This window comes from Tetrao urogallus, assembly GCF_951394365.1.
Source record: "Tetrao urogallus genome assembly, chromosome: 5".
NCBI lineage: Eukaryota > Metazoa > Chordata > Aves > Galliformes > Phasianidae > Tetrao > Tetrao urogallus.
In genome coordinates this window covers 64849726-64861046 of record NC_136818.1, presented here as the reverse complement: position 1 = coordinate 64861046, position 11321 = coordinate 64849726, and the positions used below count along the sequence as shown (strand labels likewise).

General features: G+C 41.2%; 1 protein-coding gene across 1 annotated transcript; it reads right to left on the bottom strand.

Annotated features, from left to right (window-relative positions):
* Positions 1 to 10910, bottom strand: TCTN3 (tectonic family member 3; the record flags this gene model as incomplete). Its single annotated transcript, XM_079535957.1, has 13 exons — positions 1 to 222; positions 681 to 818; positions 1597 to 1759; positions 2403 to 2500; positions 2752 to 2847; positions 3956 to 4081; positions 4174 to 4248; positions 4630 to 4665; positions 5688 to 5806; positions 5882 to 5990; positions 6302 to 6432; positions 9788 to 9906; positions 10708 to 10910. 13 exons carry the CDS (start codon positions 10908 to 10910, stop codon positions 1 to 3), a joined length of 1635 nt encoding a protein of 544 aa, XP_079392083.1.
* Positions 10911 to 11321: the final 411 nt, after the last annotated feature.

Here is an 11321-nt window from a genome sequence, read left to right as displayed (position 1 = left end):
TCAACAGCAGAGAATACTAGACAATATTAGAATCACAACAAAGTAGGCAGTCAAATCATCTCTGTAACTTCTTTCAATATTCAGCACCATCTTGAATGGAAAAAAAAAGTCAAATGGGAGTTTCCAGTGTACTTTGGGCAGGCCACGTGGAGGTTCTGGCCATTCCGTCATTTCAGTGAAGGTAACAACAGTTGTCAAAGGCACCAAGCTTGTGCTTAGGGACTGTAACAAAATGTAAAGTAGAAAGAATTCAGCATGCCTAATGCAAAAGATGCATCTCCAAGGTAAGTTCTGTAATGGACTCTTGAAACAGCTTGTGTGCTCCACAAGGTTTTAAGGGACAAGACATACACAGCTACTGAACTTTTATAACTCTTACTTTACACTGAACTTAATTTAAGGTTTTGACTCCTTAATTTGAAGTGGCTTGTGATTGAAAAGAAAGTACCTCTTCTACCTGTACAACTGACTGTGAACATTAATCAGCAAAGCCATAAAACCAGCTTCCTCTACAGATCAGTTAAATCAAACTCTTGCCACTGTAGCCAAACCACTTCTAAAACTTGGTAGATCAACTCCTCAAAATCAAGACCACTTGATACCTTGGTTCTTAAATAATCTGTGAATCCATTTCATACTGCTATATGAGAGAAGGATTTGAAATACTTGAAATCCCATACCTTTAGGGATTGACACTGATAAAAGTACCGTACACCCAATATTTGAGATTGTGGGTTGGACAGGAGACCCATCTTAGTCCACAATATCTGTATATCCAGAGTCACAGGAATCATGCAACAGGAACTGCAATTCTCAGTCTGAAAATAAAACGTAACCCAAACATCTTAATACAGTAATTTCAATGTTAAAAAGGACCATTATGATCAAAACTCAATACTTCAGGTAGCAAAAGTCTCAGAATCTCAATCACTTCAGGACTAACCCCATAACTTCTTGTCAGGTCAGCTGCCTGTTTTAGAGCTGTATCCATCTCACTGTCATCTAATTTCCAGACAGAATTTATCTCACCTCTATCACCTGGATTTTGCCTTCTATGAGGACACCTTCTAATAGATGAATAATTATTAAAACAAAATTTGCCTCCCCAACAAGCACTTGGATTGCAAGCTCTTAGCTTTAGTTTGGCAATATTTATATATCACTAGAAACATCAAAAAAAAAAAATCAGAAAAGATGGTAACGGAAGCATCATTTTTGGAAAGTAAAGGAATCATGACTGGAATAAACAGCTTGTATTAATTTTAGAACACAGTCAGAAAATTAACCAGTACAACACCAGATTAAGCATTAAACTCTTCTTGGCTATTTAAATACCATTACAAGGAATCAAGAGAGATTAAATCTATCAGTTTTCTGTTGTTTAGTAAATATCCTAACGATATGAACACTAATAAATATGAGCATTTATGAGTATTAAGACTCCTGAAAGCCAGTGGATTACCACACAAATAAAACTAGCCTTGATGAACAAGCTGGTTCATTTTTTTTTTTTTTTTTTTTACATTACTCACACCTCTCAAACTGAAACAAAGATATGAAAAAGATATTCAGATTGTCTTCTTGCATTTATATTACCTGTACACTGCAGTTCTGGATCAGAATGGTCACCCACTCTTCTTCTTGGCTTGAATGAGCACTACCAATTATAGCAAGGTCCTCTGCTTGGTTCATCCCCTGAAAAGCCTCATATAACTTTAGCTGGATGTAACTGCAATTACTTTTTTCCACTTGAGTTAGCCTAGAATGAGGAAAAAAAAGTAACAGCTTTATCTAAAGGGCTTTCCAAGACAGAAGCAGATGGCATCAACAGCCTTCCTCAGCAACAAGAATTTCTTCTGTTCTTCTGATGAGTCAACTTTCAATTGTTTCTGCAAAGAAAAGGGTGAACAACATGGCAGGATAACACGAAGAATACTGACAACTTTTTAGCCATCTTACCACCTCAATGATGGCTAAAAAGCTGTCAATATTCTTCAACATTTCACCTGAAATGTCTTCCTGACATTACTTCCTGACCTTTCACCAACGAAATAATAAACCAAATTAGAATAATCCTTTTTTAAGGTTCTATTATAATTCACTTTTCAAATAACTTTACTCTTCTCTGCAACATGTTGCCAGACCAAAGCCTGAAGATTTCCTAGATCATCTCTCACGTTCAAACTGTTCTAGAATTTCACCATCCCTCCAACAGTCTAGTTTTCTTAGGTTTCATATGAAAGATCTGTATTAAAACCATGGGTGACCTTAAAGAGGTCTTGGTCTTAAAGACCTTGGCTCTATGGAAGTGAATGAAAACTACAGAAAAAGGTGCCAAATGACTCCATGCCTCCTAGACGTTTCAGGAAGAGTGAAAGGGTGACCACAGATCATGTTCTTACCTGAGTTTGCAGCCAGTCCTCATATTGCTTCCAAATCGTACTGTGTGTCTCAGAAACTGTGAGCAACTGCCATCACCCTCACTCTGCAGAATGCTCATCTAACAATCTGCGTGTCAAGAAGCAGATCACAAAGGACACTCGAGTTGTATTTAACAATCTTCTTACTGCACATTCCTCCTTTATACTATCACAGGTCTACAATTCAGCCCTAACCAAAAGCTTATTGCAGGCTGCAAAGTTATACTGAAGTATGCCCTCACAGGCAAAGGTGCAATCTCAGAGGTCCAAGCAACATAGTAACAGAAGTCAAGAAGCCCAATGACAGAAAACACCACAGCACAAAGGATACGTGCTGCACTGCACTTTCATTTGCAATCAGTAGTGGTGCTCCAGTGATATAACCAGGGTTTCCACTTCTAGGCAGTGTATGAGAAAGCATCCTGGTCTACAAAGAGGCAAAGAAAAGGGACAAAGCATGAAAGAATGTTAAAAAAAAAAAAAGAAAAAAGAAAAAAAAGAGAAAAACATGAGTATTAATTAGATCTGTTAATCCCAGGAGAGTAAACTTGCATTCTTGGAAAAGTAGACTTAACCCTTTTTTTTTTTGAATGACTGAATATCTGAACATTATATGCTACTGAAGCCTCCACTGCTTGATTTCAAACAGTCTTTTTTTTACCTGACAAGCTAATTCGTAGTCCAGGAGGTAAACAAAACCAAACAACGACAACGAAACAAAAAACCCCAAACAATCCAAACCGACTAGATGTCATTATCCTGAAGTGCGGACTCTGCCAGGGCATTTTTGAGAGTCAGTTGCTCAGCATTTCTGTCTAAGGAAGCAAATAAATAACTTTGGGCAATTCTACAGATGATCTGCAGAACAAACCTAGATTCTTAGAGACACCACCTCTAAATCACTTTATGGAGACAGACTCTGACAGAATAAATTCAGCAAGGTTGCACTGCACACTTATTAACTCCTGTGGGGCACCGTTTATCCAACTTTGCATTGTCTCTATAGGAGAAAGTTTATAAACTTCAGAACACATTACTGCCTCCCAGCAGTCGACCCCCTCCAAAGTAAATCTCATTCCCACTGCACAAAGTTCAGTACCTGGAATAAACCTACCAATTTTGTTCACAAACACTGAACATCTCAGACACAGTACTAGCTCCAACCTTTTCCTTTCTGGTAGTTATATATTCTGATATATATATTCTGATACTGTGCTGATGACCCTGACCCTCTCTCTCCTCTTCTGCCCACCAAAAACAACCAATACAAGTAACTTAACATAAACCAACCAAAACCAAACTAATCCAATCCAGCCAGATCAAAATAATCAGTCCTTTCAAAGTTGCTTACTTAAAGAGAGTTTATTCTACTAGTGTAATTTACTTAAGAGCAGAGGCATCTCCTACTTTCTTCGGCAGATGGTGTTATCATAGCACTATGGCACTGCTCTATTCTCATCTCTTCCGTACAGAATTGGGTCAAAAGTCACAGAACACAAACTTGACAACAAGCTGGGAAAGACTGGGACACTGACCCAAAAACGCAAAGTGAAGTGCTGCTGCAGTGAGAGTCCAGAGCTCCCAGAGATGCTGGTCACTTTGAACCGGACAGACACACTCTGAATCCCATGGGTACCATTAAATTCTATCTCATAGATCACCTGAAAGTCCAATCCAGAGAAGAATCAGAGACAAAGTAATAGGGTAACAACTTGAAGTTAGCATTGAGACTAAGATAAAAAGATCAAGATACTTCAGAAACAGCATTGTTACACATGTTATCTTCCATGTAGGGAGCTCCAGGTGGTCCAATTGGGCTGATCCTTACCTGGAGAATAAAGTTATTAGTGAGTAACAGCTGTTTAAAAAGAGCACGTCTTACTCTTTTCCACTGCTTTTCCAACCAAGATTTACCTCCCTGCCGCAGCTGTGATCTGGGAACAGACCACTCTATTCCAGATGCCACTTTGACTTTTTGCCAAATCCCTGATTCTAATGCCATCTGTGCTCAATCATTTAAAAGGTCATTGCCTTATATCCCTGTATTTTTGTCTGTAACATGAAACTTTCTTACATGGAGTCTTACTTCTGACACCAAATGTTCCTCCTCTTCTCAAGTTCTCAAACCACGAGTATTATTACGAAGTCTACTATTCGCAATATTTAATTTCAGAAGCAGAAGTTACTTTCACTGGCAAAAGAGACTGACCTTCATGGACTCTGCAATGGTGTCATGGATTGGAACCTAGGGAAAAAAAACAAGCCGAAAATACAGCACCAGAAACCAACAGATTTTCCAAGTTTGCAAGTAAAATCACAAGACAAACAAAATACATCCTAGGTATTTCAGTGACAAAAGTCATTTGGCTTATTTAAGGTGTGTAAAACTTGTCATCCATAGATAAAAACTATAGATATACTATTAAAAAAATGCATTTTTGAAAGTCCAATCCAGAGAAGAATCAGAGACATTTGCATTTCAAATGTGTTGAGGGACATGGTTTAGTGGGAGCTATTGGGAATAGGTGAACGGTTGGACTGGATGATCTTTTAGGTCTTTTCCAACCTTGGTGATTCTATGATTCTATTTTTAGAAGAACAGAAGGCAGCATTTATTCCTGGCCCTGTCAACAAACTGAAAATATTACTAGCATCTTCTATCTGTCCCTGGGGCTTTCCCTTGTGGAATGAAGTACCTACTATAGCATCTATTTGAGGAAAAATTAAGTTTTGCCATCAGTAACCAAGTAGGCACAGAAACTTCAATCATTCTGTGAAATAAAGCTTATACGACAACTGGGATTAGATGGGATTTCACAGAAAACATACTGTAACCCAAAAAAAAAAACAAAAAAAAACAACCAAACAAAAAAACCCCCACAACCTTCGTTATTTCCTGAGAATATGCTTTACTTTCTTGATCAAGTTGATGGAAGAGAGGTAAAAATATTTTTTGTAAGTGGTCTATTTAAAATGTAAGCGTTGTACTTAAACCATAAAACATGAAATATCAATGAAATAGCTGTTATATGCACTAAGTACTTTCTAATAACTGAAGTTTATCATTACAAAGCACATTTAAGTGATGGCTTACCACTGATCGGGGACATTTTCAACAGGATTTCTAGCAAGAAGGGCATACTGAGAAGATCAGGGGATACTACACACCAAGTAGCCTTTTCCAAGTTACATGAAGTTGAAATGGATGACAGCACTAAGTCAAGCAAACACAGCATTGAACAAAAGGGAAAAAAATAAGACACGCACCTTTAGTACTGCAAAGTCACGGTAGTAGGAGGCAGCATTTAGGGCAGGGTCACTGACACAGCTCCTGCTCAGGTTTGTGAACATGCGAATACAGCTTGTGCTTTCACTTTCCAGGAAGCCTGAGTTAAGAGATGACATCAAATAAGAGAAAACAGAAGCACATAAAGCTCAGAAATGCCTTTTCTTTTACTAACCAGCTGGATTTCCATCTACACAAAGTCCACTGACTCCCATTTTTACTGGCTGTTTAAGCACACTCAGTATAGATAACGAATCAAAGTAGATTAGGATTGGATCGCCAGCCTGAAAAGACAATTTGGAAACATTACTGTGGAATGGTAAGAAACCAAGTTCAAGATGATGACATCAGGGCAAAGAGGCAAACCTGAACTTCTCCTCTGCACACAGTTTTGTTTAAAGGGCTGTACAAACTTTTAAATAGAAGAACACTAATTAGAAACATTTTACACAGTAAGGAAAAGAACTGAAATATAACATGGTTTAAAAGGTAGAAAAATACAAAGGATCTTTGAATTTGTTCTCATTAGGTCTCATTACAGACAGCTACAGCCAAGGTATACCTGCAAGCCGGTTGGCATTTTCTCTCAACTCACTCGGTAAAATGCAGAGAACGACGGCTGGACTTGTGATTGCACTAAGAAAGAGTGCCTGCCATGCTTCCTCAAGAGCTTCGGAAAATCAGATTCTTTGATGCACCTTGGCTGTTGGAAATAGTTCAGTTTTGCTAAGGGTTGGGAAAAAAAAAAATCCATCAACATTCAAATTACTAGAAAAGAATTCTAACGAAAAGTAAACATTCCAATATTTTAAAAGTGACGATTTCATTAATTTCTGGCTATATAGTTATAAGCTATATAGTGCCATGTATCAATTAATTGCTAACAGGGTGCTCTACTCATGAAGAAGAGAAATTGCTTCTGACAGGTTCTTGGTGATACCAAGCAAAGTATTCACTAAGCATATCACAAGGTAGGCCAATAGGCACATACAGAAAGAAGAGATGAACTCACTCAACTGGTGAAGGAGATCGCTGGCTATACAGCACTCCTTCCCAGGAAGCAGCCTAGGTCCAAGAGACATTCTTCCTTCAGTAGCTAGCCATTACATGAGCTAGGGTAGCTCCACCCTGGGTCCACCCCTTCTAGTCTCTTGGGAAGCACAGCTGCAAACAATCTGCCTGTGCTCCCAAGGCCAGGTACACCACTTCAGGTGCTCAATCACCAGTTAATGCTGTAACCCAACAGGTTCCCTACACAGGGTAATACCAGCTATGAACAAGATGACATAATGAGTAGTAATTTGTAATGTTTCATGAAAAACGTGTTAATATACAAATGTGATCTAGTGAAATAATGAAAATTATTGAAGACAACTGTCCTAATATGTGCTCTCCGTTTTGTGAAGTGTCCAAGTTACACTCATCTGACATTTTTATGTCAAAACACTATTAGTATGTGAAATCAGCAAGAACATTAAATTGATTAAAAATAATGTTGAACAAACTTTAAAGTATAAACAGTGAATAGACATCCTTAAAAGACAAACTCCTACTCATATCTCAGAGTGATATCTTCCTTGCCCATCGATATTCAGAACTGTTACAATGCTATATTAAATTATTACTGCTAAAACACTACATCTCTAAAAAGCAAATGATTAATGATATAACATATAGACTTGTTCAACCAGTATGCTTTCTAATGCATGCAAATAAAACATCTTTCATAAACATTGAAGATTCCAAATCATACCCACAACAGGTAGTTTAGTACCAAAAAGGACTTAGGTATTCAGTTGATTTAAGAACAAAAAAAATTAAAGGAAATTAAGCTCTCTGTGCAATTCTGCTGTTCAAGGGCCAAGTAGATAATCCTTAAACAGAGAAAGCATCAACCAAATAAAAGCTTTCTTACATCTGACAAAAAGCATTAGTAAAACCACTTTTTTTTTTGGGGGGGGGGGAGGGGGCACGGAGACAGACATAAAATATCATAGAACTATTAAGGCTGGAAAGACCACAAAGATGACCTACCATAAACCCATGCTTGTGACCACACTAGACCATGTAGCTCAGTGCAGCATCTACCCTCTTCTTGAAAACCTCCAAGGATGGTGACTCCACCACCTCCCTGGGCAGCCTGTTCTAATGCATCACCACTCTTTTGGAAAAGACAGTTTTCCTTATATCCAACTCAAACCTCCCCTGGCACAACTTGAAGCTATTGCCTGTCATCCTATTGCTGTTACCTGGGAAAAGAGGCTGACCCTTACCTCACTACCTCCTTCTAGGGAGTTGTACAGAGTGATAAGGTGTACCTCCTCTTCTCTAGACTACACAGTCCCAGTTCCCTCAGCCACTCCTCATAAGACCTGTGCTCCAAACCCCTCACAGTTTCATTGCCCTTCTCTGGACGTGAACCACGGCCTCAATGCCTTTTTCTAGTGAGGGGCCAAGAACTGAATAAAGCACTCAAGATGACAGAGGGACAATCCCCTCCCTGCTTTGCTGACTGCACTATTTCTGATGCAAGCCAGGATTCCATCAGCCTTCTTGGCCACTGGAGCATGGTGCTGGCTCACGTTCAGCTTTCTGTCAACTAACACCCCAAGATCCTTTTTCTCCACACAGCTTTCCAGCCACTGTGCCCAAGCCTGTAGCAATGCATGTTGTGACTGAAGCGCAAGACCTGGCACTTGGGTTGAGTCCAGTTATATGAGCTTTAACAAAACCATCAGTTCAGCCTATCCAGATCCCTCTGTAGGGTCTCCCTACTCTCAAGCAGATTGACTTGGTGTCATCTGCACATTTACTGAAAGTGCACTCAATCCTCTTGTCCAGATAATCAATAAAGATATTAAACAAGGCAGCCCCAATACTGACCCACTGGTGAACACCACACTAGTGATTGGTTGCTATCTGGATTTAACTCTATTCACTACCACTCTTTAAGCCTGGCCATCTAGCAAGTTTTTTACTCAGCAAAGAGCATACCTGCTCAGATGCCCAAGGAATAGTAAGTTCCATATAAGTTTTACAAAAATAGGTAACTAGAACAGCTTTCTTACCACTTGCTTGCCTAGCAAGCACCACAAAGCTATTCACTCACCCCTTCCCACAGTGAGATGGAGGAGAGAATCGGAAAAGAGTGAACTGTGAGAAATTTAGAACTCATTAGCTGAGATAAATAGTTGGCTAACTATATTTATCTAACTTCTCCCCCAGTTTTACTGTTCAGCATGATGCAACATGGTATGGAATACCCCTTCAGGTCATTTGGGTCAGCTGTCTTCAGTTTCTAGTGCACTCCCAGCCTCCTAATGCTGGATAGCAAGGCAGCATAAAAAGCCAAGACTCAAGGTAAACACTGTTAACCAACAACTGAAATGCTAGCCTGTTATTAACATTATTTTCACTTTATATCCAAACACAGCACCCTATCAGCCACTAGCAAGAAAATGATCTGTATCCCAGCTGAAAACAAGACAGCACCAGTCTCTTCTTCAAAAGCTAGATCAAGCCTGACTGCTTAACTCAGCCAGACATACATACGATTGTTAGACATGAGGCACAAGGTCAGGACGAATTGTCGGGTACGTGGAGAGCAGTCACACTGTCCATCATATTAAGACAAATGTGAAACTCTACCTTTAGACAGCAAAAAGGAGCACTGAGAAAAACTGCAAAAGCAAGAAAAACGGATCCTAGTGAAGAAGAAAGTATGGAAACAAGCAAGAGAAAAAAGTAATGCAAGACATGATCAGAAACCACCTTCTGAAAAGTATAACAGGAGTACATTTTGAATGTCAACATTTATTTTCTGCTCTAAGGGTAGCAAACTAAGGTATCTCAACCACACGAGTGGTTGATACAGGCTCTTTTACATTTAGTCAGAGAGACATCACCCTTAAAAAGAGCAAAATTATTTTTTTTGTCTTTGGTGACGGAATCATGATTTCCTATGGTCTTACTAATTAGTATCTTGGCTGCTGTAGTTCCTGTAACAACTATAACACAAGTTTCAGATCCTTTATGCAGAGGCTATATTAGAATTAGCTTAACAGAAAGAAAAGTTACTTACGTTCATCCAGCTGCACACAGAACAGATCAGGTCCATCAGAGACAGCAATGATATCAGTATGGTAAGGAATATTAGCTCTGAATATGAGTGATTTTTCCACACACACTTGATTCACAGACCTGCAAACAAACCCCCCCATCCACCAGAAGTCAATTAAATAGTATTTTCTTGCAATATTTAACTTTTAACCTTACTAAATACCAACAGTATTACCATTAACCTGCTCACACAAGTCACTGTACAATTTGCATTGGTCAATTTCAGAAGGCCGCCTCCCCCACAGCAGTAACTGTGGATACACTCCACATATGTACATTTACATTCATATGTAATATGTAATTCATATGTATTTCATATGTAATATGTAATTCATATGTATTTCATATGTAATATGTACATTCATATGTAATATGTAATATGTAAATGTACATATGTATACACATATGTACATTTACACTCAACTCTGTACATTTAGAAAACATTCCGGCACTGCTTAACAATAAACGGTTAAGAAGTTCAGCATCCACATATTACAGCTCCTCCAGGTTCTCTCCCAACAACCCATGTTGTTTTCCCACAGCTCTTTATGTCCAAGTAGCTGAAATTTCCTTCTTCTGACAGCATCCTTCATTCCAAAATTGCTTTTCCAGTTCCAGTCGAATACGAATCCTTCTTTCCTAAGGCCCCCCGTTTTCCACCAAAAGCCGTACGGCGAGGTGCCCAAGCCCAGTTTCATGCAGGCCGTTCGCTACCGGCGCCAAGAGCTTTTTTGGGACCCGCCGCGGAACCGAGCCGCGTCCCGGGAGGCGCGCGACAAACGCGGCGACGGCGCTAACGGCGCTGCACCGCGGCTGCCCAGAGCTCCCTCGGCTCCGCCGCCCGGCCGGAACCCGCGGCGGTGGGACACCGCCCCCGCCCACCTGCCGCCGACGAGGCGGGACGAACCAGCGGCGCCGGGCGGGCGGCCGGGTAAACCTCCGGCGACGAGCAGGGGGCTCCAGGCGCCGCCGCGGACTGCGCGGACGGCAGAGGCTCGGTGCGGAGCCGCCGCCTCGCGCGGACCCCCGGCGGCGAGCTGAGCCGCCAGCAGCAGGGCGAACAGCACCTCCCGCGCCCCGCTCATGTCGTCGCTGAGAAACGCGCCCCCGCTTCCGGCCCGGCGCTACCGTCGCCCGCTCCGGCTTCCGGCCCACGGATTCCGGCGCGCCCGGCGCTTTTCCTTCTTGGTTGTGCGGCGCTTGCTCTGCGCGGGTCGGTGGTGCTCGGGGGGAGGCTTGGAGCCGAGCGCGGCGCCGTCCGGAAGCCGGAAAGGTGGCTGCCGTGCGGCCCGGGTGAGCCCGAACGGCGGCGGTGTCTCCCGACTCTGCAGCGGGCGCCTCGGCTGGGACGGATGCGGTGCGAGGTGCTCGGCCTCATCGCCTGGGAGCCCCGGTGACTCAATCTCCACTTCTCTCTTTTTTTTTTTTTTTTCCTGATACGTGAGAGTTGGCAATAAAATAATACTATCAGTCGGAGTCAGATTTTAAACTTAACG